Below are 16324 nucleotides of genomic sequence, written 5' to 3'. Positions count from 1 at the left end.
CCTGTCTAAAGGAAGAGGGCTGGGGAAAAGAGAGGGAGAAAAACTTGGAACACGAGGTTTGCAAGGGTAAATATTGAAAACTACCTTTGCAAGTATTTTAGAAAAAAAGTTATCAAAATTTTTTAAAAAAGAAAAGAAAAAGAAATGATGAGTAGGCCAATTTCTGAAAAGCCCGGAAAGACTTACATGAACTGATCCTGAATGAAGTAAGGAGAACCAAGAGAACATTGTACACAGTAACAAGAACATGTGATGAACTGTGATGGACTTGGTTCTTTTCAACAACTTGGTGATTCAAGGCAATTCCAACAGACTTGTGATGGAAAGTGCCATCCATATCCAGAGAGATAACTATGGAGATTGCATATGGATCAAAGCATAGTATTTTCACCTTTTTGTTCTTGTTGCTTTTTTTTCTTTCTTGTATTTTTTTCCCTTTTGATCTGATTTTTCTTCAGCTGCATGACGAATACAGAAATAGATTTAGAATTGCTTATTTAACCTATACTGGATTGCTTGCTGTTTTGGGGGAGGAGAGAGAAGGGTAAAGAAGGGAAAATATTTGGAACATAAGGTTTTGAAAAGATGAATGTTGAAAAATACCTTTGCATGTATTTAGGAAAATTCTATTAAAAAACAAATAAACCAAAGATTTGTGACAGAAAGTGCCATCGCATCCAGACAGTGAACCAAGGAGACTGAATGTGGATCAAAGCACAGTATTTTTACCTTTTTGTTGCTGTTTGGTTGGGCTTTTTTCCCCCATTCTTGTAGTTTTTTTTCTCTTTTGATCTGATTTTTTTTTTTGTGTAGCATGAAAGATATGGAATTTTTTTTTATTCCCAAAGCACATTATTTTCATCTTTTGTTTGTTTTTTTTCCCTTTTGGTTGAATTTTTCTTGCACAACATGATAAACATGGAAATATATTTAGGAATATATATTAATTGCACATATTTAACCTATATCAAATTGCCTGCTACCTTGGGCAGGGAGGAAAGTGAGGGAGAAAGAAAGAAAAACCTGAAACACAAAATCTTTACATGTTTGGAAAAATAAAATATTGAGAAAAAAAAAGATCCTATGACCGAGAACAGACTGCCTACAGGCGTATTTGAAAGCTAAAAAGTTATTTAGGCATTTACACTTGATCTTAGCCAAAAGGCCAAGAAGCGATATTATTTAGGCATTTAAATCGACTATTTACAAAATATTCTATTGTTTACATTATGACTAGTTTTTGGCTTTACTTTTATAGGTCTAGTAAAAATCATGAAGTAATGCCATTCATAGTGTGTGTATGTATGTATGTTTATGCTTCTTTCCAGAAGACTTTCAAGAAAAGTACTATATTAGGGGCAGCTAGTTGATGTAGTGGATAGAATACCAGCCCTGAAGTTAGGAGGACCTGAGTTCAAATATGACCTCAGACACTTAACACTTCCTACCTGTGTGACCCTGGGCAAGTCATTTAACCCCAATTGCCTCAGGGGGAAAAAAAAGTACTGTGTTATCCACTCAATAAATTTATTTTTATTCTTATTTGGAATTATAATTTATGCTCCCAGTATATAAAATCCCTTTCTCAAAGGCTTTGGCAACATGTCTATGTCTCAGTTTGCAGGGCTCATGCATTTATGTGACTTGTCCGTGGCCAAGCAGCTACTATATTCTCAAAGCCAAGATTCACATCCAGATTTTCCTAACCTAAGGGGAGTCTTTTATTCACTATATGTCGCCCTTTTTATTAGATAAATCCAAGCAATAATTATTCCTTTTCAAAATGGAGGTCAACTATTTTGCCCACAGCACTAATTTCATTAGAAGTATTTCCTGAATCAGCACATAAATTACCAACCATTGTGATCAGCAGAACGTAGGCCACGCACATGATTTACTTCAAACATGGCTGGCCTAAAGGTACAGTTACTGGAAGATGCCTTTTCCCAATTTGTGATGGAGATAAGGACTTCAATCATTTACTTCCATCCACCGTACATTTGTAAAAGTCTTGCTGTCCATTTTGTCAATGAAGAGACAGCCTTGCAAGTGGTCCATCTCATGCTGTATAATCCGGGCAAGCCATCCGCTTGCCTGCCACACCACAGATTCTCCATTTTCATTCAATCCTGCAAAGAAATTCATAGCACTGGTGAAAACACTAAGCAATGGGCAAGTCTCCATCTCATCCCATACTCCCCCTTCTTCCTTTCTAATTAAGCTTCTTCCACATTCTCCTTGCTGACTAAATAAGTGGCATTTTAAAAAGAACAGCATCCAGAAAAGGAAGTTACATCCCCCTTACAGGAACTGCTGCAATTCTTCCTCTCACCTAGTGTCCAACACAGTTCCTATCTGTAGTTGAGGTTCTTGAACACAAAATAGAGCTGGGAGATATAAAAGCTACCTTTCTGTCTGTTGTTTCCCAAGTAGCTTCTCATTCCTTCTGTTCTTCCTCCTCCAGCCTACTGATGTCTACTTAGTTACCAGGAGCCAAACACTCTGAACTTGAGCCAGTTTAGAACCCTATAAACGCCAAAGAATCCTAGAAAGAGATACTGTTTTCCTTTACCTCCACCTTCTAAAATTCTTGTTTTACTCTCTGCCTCCCAGTTCACCTCCTCGCTTGGGCAAGAATACCACCAACCTCCTTTTAATTAAGCAGGAAGAGTGAGTCACCCTAGTATTTAAGGCATCTGAAGCATTGTACATCACCCCATCTGACTTTCCCAGTACTACTTTCCCCATTTTACAGATGAGGAAACTGCAGTAGATGTTAACCTGCCTAGTGTCACAGCTAGTAAGCTTCTGAAGCCTCATTTAAACTCAGGTGTTCCTGACTCCAAATCCAGTGCTCTGTCCACTCTGATACCTCAGTCCTAGTTTAGCAAGGACAGCCTATGATCTGGACAGCAGATGTCATTCTATTATCACCTGCTCAAACTCATTCACCTTCAAAACCTCCCTATGACTGTTGAGAGCACCATGTTTCCAGTCTCCCAGGCTCCTCCCTTTCATCATCCCATTTCCCCATCTCTATTCAACTGCCCAATCTTGCCAGTTCCACCCCCTCATCCCTTCACATCTGCCCCCTTCTCTTTACTAAAATAGCTACAGCAGCTGCCACAGCTACCCACACTCCCTCACCCCCATATCAGGCCTCTCCTCCAGAGCCTCCTAACTGGTCTCTCCCCATGCCCTCCTTCACAAAGATGCCAAAGTGATTTTCCTAAGGTACTAGATAGATCATGTTACTCCCCTTCCTTTTATATGCCAATGGCTTCTTTTTGACTAATATTATTTCATCAGCTTAATGGACCATTGGACAGAGAGCAGTGGGCCTAGGGCCAGAAAAAATTTGAAACTAAATCTGGCCTCAGTCACTTTATAACTATGTGACCTTAGGCAAGTCACTTATCTGCTTCAGTTTCGGTAAATAATTTAATAACTAGCATTTATATACCACTTTAAAGGGTGCAATGCATTGTAAGTAGATTACTTCATTTGATAAATAAATATTAATGGAAATAATTGCTCTTACCTCATGAAATGAAATGACACATGTAAAGCACTTACACAACTTTTAAGTGCTCTGCAAATTCTAGCCATTTGCAATCTGATTTTTAAAAATTTCTACTTGTTTGTTTTACATTAGTGCAGCAGCAGGACTGGGGCCCCACACCCATGCTCTCCCCAGGGCAGGGAGCTTCCTCTCCCATGGGGCTTCTTCACTGCCGCTCCTGGTCCTAAGCAGCCCTCCAGAACTCAGAGGTGAAATGCTGTATCCAGGGGGCCAAGGTATGAACCTAGAACTTCCTAGCTTCGAGTCACTACGATGCATATACAGAGTAGTGCACTGTGCAATGGAAAAATAAGCAAATAGACACATCTTGAAGAGATGTGCTCAAACGATTTGAAGGGATACATGATCAAGAAAGTCTGAAGGCCCCCTAGTCTAAAAGTATTCAGGGGAGGCCCTGTGTCTACCTTTCCCTTCTGGGCAGCATCTAATGGGGGTGGCCCTTTCCCAACCCTTTCTCTCCACCAAAATGTACCACTCTAGTTTAGGACCTTGTGGATCTCTTAGGTGGGAATTTGCTAATCAGCTAAATTAATCCATCTAAAGAGTTGAGTTTTTCATCACACCAATCAACTACAAAAAAAGGTAATGTAATTAATTTGAAAAAAAGTTAATAAACATCATCTAGAAGTCCAAAAGGTCTCTTGACCTTTAATCAAGGGAATTAATGGGGGAGGGAGGGGGTGAAGGGAAGGGCAGCTAGGTGGCACAGTGGATTGAGCACCAGCCCTGAAGTCAGGAGAACCTGAATTCAAATTTGGTCTCAGACACTTAACACTTTCTAGCTATGTGGCCCTGGGCAAGTCACTTCACCCTTAATGCCTCAGCAAAACAAACAAAAAAGTGAAGGGAGGTGGCCTATCCACAAGAGATCTCAAACTGTATTATAGAGTGGCAATCATTGCCTGAGAAACATTAAATCAGGCCTTTGAATAGATCTTGAAGTGATAGAACCTACAGAGACAGAGTGAAACAATTTCCCAGCTTAAGATAGCTTGGAAGAATTTCAGCAAAGGTCGTTCTCACTTTAATGAAAAGAGAATACAACCCAATGCAAAATATGTCTGAGCAAGCCAGCAGAAGGCCTGTAGACACACACACACACACACACACACACACACACACACACACACACACACACCAGCAATCAGGACCCATTAGTCCTGGCTCAACAGGATAGTGACACAGTAGACCAATGGTGGAGCTTGCAGTCCCAGCCAAGAAAATAAACTGCCAGCCCAGGAAACCAGACAACAGGACTAGGCCGGGCCACCCCAGCATGATGAGCAACTCATCAGTTACTCCTGTCCCCCCAGCACAAAAAGCTTGGGACAGCATCCTCTATACTCCAGGAAAGGACCTCAATTTTAAAAGCCTCAATAAAGACCAAGAAACAAAAAAGAACTTTGACCATAGAAAGTGATGAGGGAAGATCAAAAAGACAAGGACAAAATGCCTATATGCAAAACTTCAAAGGGGGATAAGAATTAGTTTCAAGCCCAAAGAGCCTTCTTAGAAGAGCTCAAAAAAAAGCATTTTAAACTTCAAATAAGAGAGAAGAATAATTGGGAAAAGAAATGAGAGATATGCAAGAGAGCATCAATAGCTTGGAAATTTAAGGACAAATTGACTGAAGACAATTCCTTAAAAAATACAACTGGCCAAACTGGGGGGAAAAATCCACTGAAGAAAAAATTCCTTTAAAAGTAAAATCACAGCCAAATAGAAAAAGAGGTACAAAAGCTACCCAAAAAACTGAATGGATGTCCATCAGTTGGAGAATGGCTGAATAAATTGTGGTATATGAAAATTATGGAATATTACTGTTCTGTAAGAAATGACCAACAGGATGATTTCAGAAAGGCCTGGAGAGACTTACACAAACTGATGCTGAGTGAAATGAGCAGGACCAGGAGATCATTATATACTTCAACAACAATACTATATGATGACCAGTTCTGATGGATCAGGCCATCCTCAGCAACGAGATCAACCAAATCATTTCTAATGGAGCAGTAATGAACTGAACTAGCTATACCCAGAAAAAGAACTCTGGGAGATGACTAAAAACCATTACATTGAATTCCCAATCCCTATATTTATGCACACCTGCATTTTTGATTTCCTTCACAAGCTAATTGTACAATAATTCAGAGTCTGATTCTTTTTGTACAGCAAAATAATGTTTTGGTCATGTATACTTATTGTGTATCTAAGTTATATTTTAATATATTTAACATCTACTGGTCATCCTGCCATTTAGGGGAGGGGGTGGGGGGGTAAGAGGTGAAAAATTGGAACAAGAGGTTTGGCAATTGTTAATGCTGTAAAGTTACCCATGTATATATCCTGTAAATAAGAGGCTATTAAAAAATAAATAAATAAATAAAAAAAAAAAAAAAAAAAAAAGCTACCCAAAGAAAATCATACCTTAAAATTTGCAAATGAGTAAAGTGGAAACTAATGGCTGACTCTATGATTCATTAGGAATTAGTCAAAATCAAAAGAAAGAAAAATAGAAAAAAATCAAAATACCTCATTGGAAAAACAAACAACCCAGAAAAGAGATCCAGGAGATCCAGATTATTGGACTACTTGAAAGCCATACTCACTAACTAATAAGAGTGTGAGATCAGTGGAAATGATTAGGTATACAATACCCAGTAGGAAAGGACCATAATATAGTATTTGATAAAAACAAAGATCTTAGCTTTTGAAACAAGAATGTCCTATTTGAGAAAAACCGTGGGGGAAATTGGAAAACTAATTGGCAGAAACTAGGTACAGATTACCAAGGTAGAATCAAAATATAGGTGCATAACTTAGATATAAAGGGTAATATCATAACAAATCTGGGGAGCACTGAATAATTTGTCATATCTATGAATAAGAGAAAAGTTTATAACCAAACAATAGAGAAGAGTACAAGACATAAAAGGGATAATTTTAATTACATTAAAAACCAATGCAGCCAATATTAAAAGGAAAGCAAAAAATTGGAACAAAAGCTTTATAGCAAATTTTTCTTATGTCTCAGTTCTCAAATAGAGAACTAAGTCAAATTTGTAAGATTGCAAGTCATAGAAAAAGATGATTGTTGGTGAAGTTGTGAACTGATCCAATCATTCTGAAGAACAATTTGGAACTGTGCCCAAAGGGATATCAAATTTCATCCAGCAGTCTTATTACTGAATCTGTATCCCAAAGAGATCATAAAAGAGGGAAAAGGAGCCACATGTGCAAAAATATTTCTAGCAGTTCTTTTTGTAGTGGCAAGGAACTTGGGGAATGGTTGAATAAGTTATGATACATAAATGTACTGGAATATTATTGCTGTATAAGAAATGATGAGTAAGCTGATTTCAGAAAGCTTTCAAAGACTTATATGAACTGATGCTGAACAAAATGAGCAAAACCAGGAAAACAATGAACACAGTAACAAGTAACTTGGCTCTTTTCAACAATGAGGTGAATCAAAGAAATTCCAATAGACTTGTGATAGAAAGTGTCATCCACATCCAGAAAGAGAATTGAATGTGGCTCAAAGCACAGTATTTTCACCTTTTTGTTTTTATTTGCTTGGCTTTTTTGCCTTTCTCTTTTTTTCCCTCCCTTTTGATCTGATTTTTCTTGTACAGCATGAAGAATACAGAAATATGTTTAGAAGAATTGCAAATGTTTAACTTATATTGGATTTTTTGCTTTCTTGGAGAGGGGAGGAGAGAAAGATGGAGAAAAACATGGAACACAAATTTTGAAAAGTTTTGAAAAGGTGAATGTTGAAAACTATCTTCGCATGTGTTTGAAAAAATAAAATAGTATTAAAAAAGAAAAAACCCAACTCATTCTTCAACTGATAAACAGGAAGTTTTCAGACAAAGAAATTAAAGTTATCTAGTCATAAAAAATGCTCTAAAACATTATTAGACACCTATTAGAGTGACTAATATAACAACAACAAAAAAAGATAAGTGTTGGAGTGGATATGGGAAAAATGGGACACTAATGCATTACTGATGGAGTTGTTAACTGATGCAAGCATTCTGGAGAGAAATATGGAACAATGTTCAAAGGGCTATGAAACTGCAAATTTTCTGATCTAGAAATACCACTACTAGGTCTGTATCCCAAAGAGATTTTATTTATTTATTTTTGCTGAGGCAACTGGGGTTAAGCGACTTGCCCAGAATCACACAGCTAGGAAGTGTTAAGTGTCTGAGACCAAATTTGAACTCGGCTCCTCCTGACTTCAGGGCTGTGGTGCTCCATCCACTTCACCACCCAGCTGCCCAATCTCAAAGAGATTTTAAAAAGGAAAAGGACCTCTATATGAACAAGTGCATTTATAGCAGCTGTTTTTGGGGTGGCAAGAAATCAGAAATTGAGGAATGCAAACATTAAGGGAAGCCTCTAAGTCAACCAAAGCGGCCTCCTTAACCCTCAATATAACAGTCTTTAATCTTGGGGCTTCAAGGAGAGCCTCTCCTCCCCCTCCTTCCACTACACTATTTACTTTGTACAGACATTTGTATCTAATTACTGACACTGTCTATGTTACTTCTCCACTTAGGATGAGAGACAAGTGAAACTAACTAACTTTGTATCTCTGGTCCAGGGCCAGGCAAAGAGTCAGCTGAGAAGTCAAGGAGAATCTTGCTTGGGGGTTTCTACACCTGAGGGCCTTCACTGGCTGTCCTCCCTGTCCTCCCTCCTCATCTTTACCCCCTGGCTACCTTCTGCAAGCAGTCCTCCCCAGTAGCCTTAATCTTTGTGCCTTCCCTCCCAACCCAGGCCCAAGTCGTCCTTCTGCGTCTCATCTCTCCTCTCCTTCCTTGTCACCTTCCTTGGTATCCTCAGCACGCTGCCCTCAGCAGGTGCTTCTCCCTTCTCGGGGTCCTCAGTATCCTGCACTGAGTAAGTGCTCCCTGGATGCTTTTCTCCCTCCTCTTATCCTCAGCATCCGGCACCGAGTAGGCCCTGGCTGGATGACCCCTCCCTTCTCTACCCTCAGCGCCCCGCCCCCAGCAGGTGTTTCTGGACGCCTCCACCGAGCAGGCGCTCGCCGGAAGCCCCTCTCGCTCCCCGGAGCACCTCCCCTCCGCGCCCCCGCCCCGGGCCCGCACCTTCGATCTGCACGGCCTGGCAGCGCGGCACGCACGCCACGAAGCCCGCCACGCTGAGGCAGCCCTCGGGGAAGGAGACGAGGCGCGAGTCGAGCACGCGCACCTGCGGGTTGACGAACACGCGCAGAGGACTGGGGGCCATGCGGCGGGCCTGGCGCACGGCCGGAGGGTAGCTGAGCAGCAGGCTCTCGGGGAACTCGAGGGCGAGCACCTGCAGCGGCACCCCGAGCTGCGGCGCGCTCAGCCCCACGGCGCCCCGCGCGCGCATCACCCGCACCAGGCGCGCGATCAGCGCCTGCGCCTCGGGCCCCGCCAGCTGCGCCGGATCCACGGGCGCCGCCACGGCCCGCAGCGCCGGCTCGCCCACCTGGCACACGTGCTTGTACGGGGGCTCCGGCGGCCGCAGCAGCCAGCGCCGCAGCGCGCGCGTCCACGGGCGGCGAAGCACGGGGCCTTCGACGGGAGGCGCGGCGGCGCCGCCACAGCCCAGCGCCAGGCTCAGCAGCTTCTCCCACGGGCGCCCCATGGCCAGCAGAACGAAGCCCGGCCGGGCGCGCCGCTTCCGCTTCCGCCGCCGAGGACCCTGGGAAGCGTAGTTTCTCCACTTCCTGAGCTGCTTAAGTGCGGAGGGGCTGGGCGGAGACCTTGTTGGTCGAGCCTTCCTTAGGGCTCTTAAACCTGGCCTCTGGGCACATGTGTTATATTTTTCAGCTGGCTATTCTCAACATTTTCCTTTAAGTTACAAATTCTCCCCTCTCCGGCTCCCCGACCCTTTGGAAAGGATAGCAACATGCTATCGATTATATACATGGAGTCACGAAAAGCATCTTAACACATTAGCCGTTACCTCTCCCACCCCCCAAAAAAGCAAGAAAAAAAGTAAAAAGGTTCGCTTCAATCTGCACCCCTTCTCTGGAGGTGTGGCTCGTTGTCTCAGGCCGCTCTGCATCAGGTCATAGACCTTCCACGTGTTCCTCAAAGCCTCCTCCTCCACTTCTTAGAGGACAATGATAATTCAGTCTGTAACACAACTTGTTTAGCCAGTCCCCGCTGCAAGGATGTCTCTTCAATTTCCAATTCTTTGCTCTCACAAGAGCTTATGTTTCGGATGTTTAGGCCCCTTCCCTTATTCTTTGAGCTCTTTGGGATACAGACCTACTGGTGGTTTTGGAGGTATAGCAGCTGGACAGGCTGTTTGGTTATGCCCTGCAGCCCTACCAGTAGTTCTTGTTCTTGCTCAGTTATGTCCGACCTTTATGACTCTCTTTGGGCTTTTCTTGGCAAAGAAACTGGAATGGTTTGTCGTTTACTTCATTGGCTCACTTTACAGATAAAGAAACTGAGGGAAACAAGTTAAGTTTGCCTTGGGTCACACAAGTTAAGTTTGCCTTGTCCAGGGTCACAAGCTACAAAGTATCTGAAGCCGGATTTTTAATTGGGTGGGGTCTTTTTGACTGAAGACCCAATACTCCATCCATAGAGATGTATCTGTTTTTCCATATTTCTTCTAGCATATCATTTTCCTTTTCTATCATGTTACCTGATAATCTAATAAGTGTGAGATGGTACCTCATAGTTTTGTTTCTCTTAATTATTGATTATAATTATTGAGCATTTTTTCATGACCTTATTGACAGCTTTGTTTCTTTGCCAGAAAAATTACCTGTTCACATCCTTTAATTACTTATCAATTAAGGAATGGCTTTTTTTTTTTTAAATCAGTTTGGCTCAGTTTGAGAAATGAGTCCTTTAACAGAGAAATTTACTATTAAATGTTTTCCCAGTTTTCTGCTTTCCCTTCTAATTTTGGCCACATTAGTTGTATGCTCTTATTTTAAAAAAAAAATATTTTAATAACTACATTTACATATAATTGGTTTCTTTTCTGGTCCTTTTTTTTTCCCCTGAGGCAATCGGGGTTAAGTGACTTGCCCAGGTTCACTTAGCCAGGAAGTGTTAAATGTCTGAGGCCAGATTTGAACTCTGGTACTCAGGTTCTCCTGACTTCAGGGCTGGTGCTCTCCCCCCACCATGTATCTCTTTTTATACACTTAAAAGTGCCCAAAAAAGTCAGAATACATAAAGAAAAGGTTTACAATCCATGATCTACTCTATCCTTTTCCTTTTACAAGGTTACTCACATAAGATGAAAGAGTAGCTAGGATCTTAGAGGATAGAACTTACAGTGAAGAAGGCCCAAATCAGAATCCTGCCACAGACATTAAGTAGCTGAAGTGACCCTGGCTAAGTCAAGAACCATTCCTCCGGCATAAAATGGGGAAAGTAACACTACCTATCTCACAGTACTATTGTAAAGAGCCAATGCTGTTTAAAACACTGCAAACTTTTAAGCACCATAGTGATATTTAGGAGTAGCAGCAGCAACGAACATAATGAATTAAGTCAGTCATCATGACTAAAATATTTATTATTTTATCTTTATACACCACCCAATTCATTTCCGAATCCAAAGAATTACTCCATGACTTCCTTTCAGTGCAGGTGTACTCCTTTATCACCTTCTCAGAGACTGTCTCAGAAAAAACCCAGTATGGGCCTCCAAGAGATAAATTCAACCATAAGAAGTCATTCTGTTCAGGGCACAGCATGTAACATAATCCCTGCATGTTATATAGGCCTACCCAGACTCTGGGTAAAAACATGCAAGTTGTAGTACAGGATCAGACAAAGTTTAGATTGTACCGGGTCTTTCAGATGTGCACCCAATCAAAAAATTAATGACTTCAACAGGCGTGGGTCTGAAACTATGCAGATGTTTTAGGAGTAGCCATTAACTACCCCTTTCACTAAGTCCCAATCAAGGGAGAGTCAGATGGCAAAGGGTCCTCCGAGGTACTTTTTTCTTCTGTTTTCTCTGGGGAAGCTTCAGGAGCAGATGCTAGATTGGGTTCCTGTTCAGTAGGTTCTAGAGCTGGAGCTATGATCTCTTGTTCCAGTCCTTTCTCATCCAGTAGGAAAACTGCCTCTTTCTTTGGCAAGATAAAAGCCAAGGACTCCTGAATGACTTGAATGTTGACATGTCCAAGATTTCCAAACTTGGAGAGCTGAGTGGGTGGAACACCTAGTTCAAAAGATAAGGGAGGTGGGAAAGTTGGGGGGGAGGGGGAGAGAAAAGAGACAAATTACTCAGAACAAAACAAAGAATGTTTGCCTGCAGAAAAGCATCAAGATGCATGGTTAACATCTTTAGAGACAATGCAGCCCATGACTCCCTGGATGACTTCTCTGTTCTAAAAGCCATTGGACACTGGCAATTCTCCATGTTTGTCTTTTCTTCTTCCCAGTGCAGGTTCTTTCTCAGGATCTCCAGAAGTAAGAACTCATATCAGCCATGCTCTCATCACAACCACCTCCTCCTGACCCCCATTCCACCATTGTTTCTTCATGAAAATGCAAGTTCCTTGAGAACAGGAACTGTTTACCTTCTTGTTTGTCCCAACACAATACCTAGCATGTGGTAAAAATTTAATAAATGCTCCCTAACTCTGTCTATATAGTCATATAACAAAAAGCATCCTTGGCAATGAGAATTCTGGAATAACTACTGGCTTACAAACGATGGTCACTTCTGGCAGAGCTGGTTCAGTCATCCAGCTTTATTAAATCGCTATAGCCAATAAGCATCCCTATGGAATAACTGAAGTGAACTTATTCTTCCAGTAAGAACACATGGGTCATGTGTTGAAAAATACTGATTTCAATCACCTACCCAAAATCTGTGCTATCTGGGCTGGTGGAAAGAGGACCTGAAGACAGCGATTTAGGTAAGGGACCAAGTCTTCCAGGAAAATGGTGCAGAACTGGACAAAGAGTTCTTGTTCCCGGCTACTGAAGGCTGCCTCCTCTGCCCGGTGAAAGGCCAATATTATTTTTGTTACCTAAAAAAAAAAAAAAAAATACACAAAAAAACACAAAGCTATCTTTAGTTATATAACATGAGACACATTCTCCAAGTATTACCAACTCCCAAGTTGCCATGCTATGTACAACACAATAAACAAGCTTTTAGAAAGGAAAGTACCATAAGAACCTGGTGCACTGTATCAAATGTTCATTTCCCAAATCACCAAGCTCTTCAAACCATCACCCCTTCCACAGCTATGTCTGCTTGTTGATTTGCTGGTGTAGCTCTCAGCAACATAATATTCAATGCCAATGAAATCAATACCAATGCAACAAGTATGCAGATAATATGACAAATGATTCATTTGCAATATGAGAATAAGACCAAACTATAAGGGACCCAAAAGGAAGCAAACAATAAAACATGTTTCCTATTGAGTTTTGCTCCCTGAGACATGAGCAAACGTCTAAAACTGAGGAAAGAAGAGAGACAGAGAGACAGCAAGATATCCCATCTCCCTCCTCATCACTACTGACTCCAGGGGCTAAACCTATGTCAAGTTTCCCCTTAGCTAAGATAGATACCAGCCAACGCCTAAGTCTAATTCATACAGTAAACTAGCCATAATTCACTACCCTAGGTTTGGCTGTAGTCTCTGAAATCATTAGTCACACTCTGAGAACAAAGGGAAAAACTGAAACAAAAGGGTAAGGACAATAAAGTGTACAGCCCTATGAGAGTATGTATAAAAAAGAAGAGTGCAAGGAAACAATATAATAATAAAATTAGTATTCAATCAGGAGTTAGTATGAAAGTTCAGAAACCTCCTCCAGTCCGTAAGTCTGGACAGTAGCCAGAGATTCTCAACTAAGATCTTGCATATGACTATAAAATAGTCATATGTATAAATAAAAAAAGACTGGAAGAAGGGAAATATTAAAAGCGGAAGGAGGGAGAGACTTGCTAAACATTCCAATTCATCTCTAAAAAGAGATTCTTGGTACTTCCCCACCTTGCCAAGGGCATCCTCTAAAGAAGCAGTCACATCCTGAGCCAGAGCCACAGGACAACAGAGACGCAAATCATTAAATGCAACCAGAATATTGTTGAGGAAACAAGCAAGGGGTGGAAAGTCCAGCAGTCCCATGGGGGGTTGCAAGGTTCCAGGCTGAGTCACAGGGACAGCAGCAGGAATTGTACTCCGCAACACAGCGGGAGCAGAAATCAGAGTATAGGAATTCATTTCATCCTGAAACTTCTCCACAGCTTCTTGAACTGCTTTCTTGAAAGTACTCAAAGCAACCTGCTGGAATACAGGAGCAAGCTGGCCCCGAAAATCAGCCCCTACTCGGCTGAAGGAGAGCCCGAAGTACATGCACTGGCCAAGCAGAGAGTCCAAGCGGCTACCGCCTCCACGTTGAAGGTCACTCTCCAACACCTGTAGGAACTGCGAGACCTTCTGCAACACCCAGCCATGGAAGATGGCGCTCTCGTTCACCGAGGGCTCACCGGCAGCTGGTGGCAGCAAGGGATCCTCATCAGAGAATATGGCACGGTACTGTGTTATGATGTCGAAAAGGTGGACACGACATGCCTCAATAGTCTTAGTGATATGAAAATAGGGATCTTCACTGGGAATGGAGGTCAGGATGGAACGCAGCCATGCATCTCGAGCCTGTAAGAACTTAATTCGCAACTCAGCCTCTGTGAAAATGTCCATTCGGCGAAGATAGCCTATAACTCGGAGACAGGCAGGCAGCTGGATGTTGGTTCGAAGTTGTTGGATCAACTGGCTGAGCATCAATTGCATTGACTGACGAACCTCATTGACAATGCCCTGCAAATTTTAGCAGAAGTGGTGAGTAGAAAAAAAGTTTCTTTTTTTGTTTGTTTTTAAAGACTGGACACTAGTGATTTCATTGGTATGGTATTCTTTTTTTTTTTTTTAAAGCAATGAAGATTGGGACCTACTCTGCAAATTTTAACGTTAGTGGGTGGCCTAGGGACAGTGAGATGGTAAATGAGGTAAATAGGAGTCACACAGCCAGGATATGTCAGGGGTATAGCCTGAATCCAGGTCTTTTTGATTCAAATGCTGGCTCTCTATTATTCCACATTGTCCCTCGCATAAAAAAGGATGATCATACCAAAGCAGGGAAGATATATGCCAACTTTCAATTTATGCTCCAGATTAGGATTTCCATTACATGTTTCTGTGCACGTCTAGGTAGCACAGAAAGAACATCAGAGACTGAGTCCCAATCTGGCAAGTATAAGACAACAGTGGTGTTACCTGGATAACGGGGATGGTAGAATATTTTCTTTCCAGTCGGCGTACATAGGCCGCAAGTTCAAGAGCCTCTTCATAGTAGCTATTTCGCACACAAGTGTCCATTAACTGAGGGATCTCCAAGATTTCCAAGATCTCTGTGTGTCGGTTCAGAGTCAGAGTATTCATATGGCGGTTAGAGCCGATCTCTTCTGCATCTTTCACAAAGTTCCTATTGCAAATCAAGGGATAAATACATGAGTCCTAAACTTCAGTTGATTAATCAAGCGGATTCCCAATTACTCAAGTTCAGGGATTTTCTACTCACATCCAACGGAAGTGCAGCACAGTAGAAAAAGACCTGCCTGTTAGAAGCAGAATGCTGGGATTCAAATGCCAACTAAAATACTTACTGGACAGATCACTACTTCTATGCTTTTTTCATCTGTAAAACAGAACTATCCTCGCACCACCTCACAGACTCGCTGTTGGGACAAAGCCTACTTTTATGGTCTTCATCAGGATTTTGGCCTAAGTCAAGGCCTCTTTAACTGGCTCGCGACCCCCTATGTGGGTTGCTTAACTTCAAGTGGGGCCCGCAAAATTATGATGTCAATGTTTGACTTGCAAATCTGGTTTCTATGGTAATACAGCAGGGGTCACAAAAAATTTCTTGGACAAAAAAGGGTCACGTGGAAAAACTTTAGGATGCCCCGTTTGAAGTCTGCAATAAATTCATTTCGCGGCTCAACATCTGCAGGAAACCAAGCACAAAGCCCTGCTGCACCCGGCAAACCCCAGAGGAAGGCTTCCTGCGCTTCATTTTTTCCTTCACACAGAGCAAGGTGGCCCCGCCTTTTACAGACGAGGAAATTAGCTCAGAGCTAACTGTGCAGGGGCCTGTCACCGAGCCCCAAGGAGGACGCAGCTCCCAGGGAGCACCGGCGTTTATGATTTTTACTTTTTTTTAAAACCAACCCACGACACTCGCTCCCACGCCCCTTCGCCGCTGCCGAAGCCCCGCGGCGGGCCCGCACCGGCAGCTCTGCTGGAAGCTGGGCAGGCGGCCCAGCAGGCGGCCCAGGGCGGCCTCCACGTCCCCGAAGAGACGGTGAATGCGCTCGGTGCACTCGGCGCCGCGGATGAACGTCTTGTAGTTGGCGAAGGCCAGGTCCCGCGTCTGCTGCAGCAGCTGCGCCCGCTCCTCCGCCAGCCGCTCGGGCTCCCGCCGCAGCCGCTCCAGCCCCGAGCCGCTCAGCTCGCGCAGGTAGCGTCCCACGTCGGGCCGCTCGCGCCACTGGCCCTCCGGGAACCGGTCCCGAAACAGCGAGGCCAGCAGCCCCTCGTCCTCCACCTCGCCTAGCGCCGCCGCCGCCGCCGCCGCGGCCATGTCGGCACTTCCGGGCTTTCGGTCCGCTCCCGGCGGAAGCGCTGAGCTGTTCCTTCCGGGAGGCCCGTCTGGGAGGCCCTCCCAGCCTCTATGGCAC

The 16324-nt window shown here is 43.0% G+C and overlaps 2 protein-coding genes across 3 annotated transcripts; both read right to left on the bottom strand.

Moving 5' to 3' along the window:
- Nucleotides 1-1476: 1476 nt before the first annotated feature.
- Nucleotides 1477-9268, bottom strand: PDF (peptide deformylase, mitochondrial). The gene is made up of 2 exons (XM_023495127.2): nucleotides 8704-9268; nucleotides 1477-2129 (listed from the first exon to the last, which is right to left on the bottom strand). The coding sequence occupies exons 1-2, from the start codon at nucleotides 9227-9229 to the stop codon at nucleotides 1972-1974; spliced, it is 684 nt and encodes a 227-aa protein (XP_023350895.2). The 5' UTR covers nucleotides 9230-9268; the 3' UTR covers nucleotides 1477-1971.
- A 1845-nt stretch (nucleotides 9269-11113) lies between these two features.
- COG8 (component of oligomeric golgi complex 8) lies at nucleotides 11114-16242 on the bottom strand. 2 transcript variants are annotated; one of them, XM_023495141.2, is made up of 5 exons: nucleotides 15875-16242; nucleotides 14862-15069; nucleotides 13581-14405; nucleotides 12434-12602; nucleotides 11114-11785 (listed from the first exon to the last, which is right to left on the bottom strand). In XM_023495141.2, exons 1-5 carry the CDS (start codon nucleotides 16225-16227, stop codon nucleotides 11511-11513), a joined length of 1830 nt encoding a protein of 609 aa, XP_023350909.2. In that variant the 5' UTR covers nucleotides 16228-16242; the 3' UTR covers nucleotides 11114-11510. The 2 variants fall into 2 exon arrangements, with proteins under 2 accessions (XP_023350909.2, XP_031805944.1); XM_031950084.1 differs by lacking the exon at nucleotides 15875-16242 and adding an exon at nucleotides 15166-15793.
- Nucleotides 16243-16324: the final 82 nt, after the last annotated feature.

This window comes from Sarcophilus harrisii, chromosome 2 (genome assembly GCF_902635505.1).
Source record: "Sarcophilus harrisii chromosome 2, mSarHar1.11, whole genome shotgun sequence".
NCBI classification, from domain to species: domain Eukaryota; kingdom Metazoa; phylum Chordata; class Mammalia; order Dasyuromorphia; family Dasyuridae; genus Sarcophilus; species Sarcophilus harrisii.
This window is presented reverse-complemented; position numbering and strand designations above follow the sequence as displayed.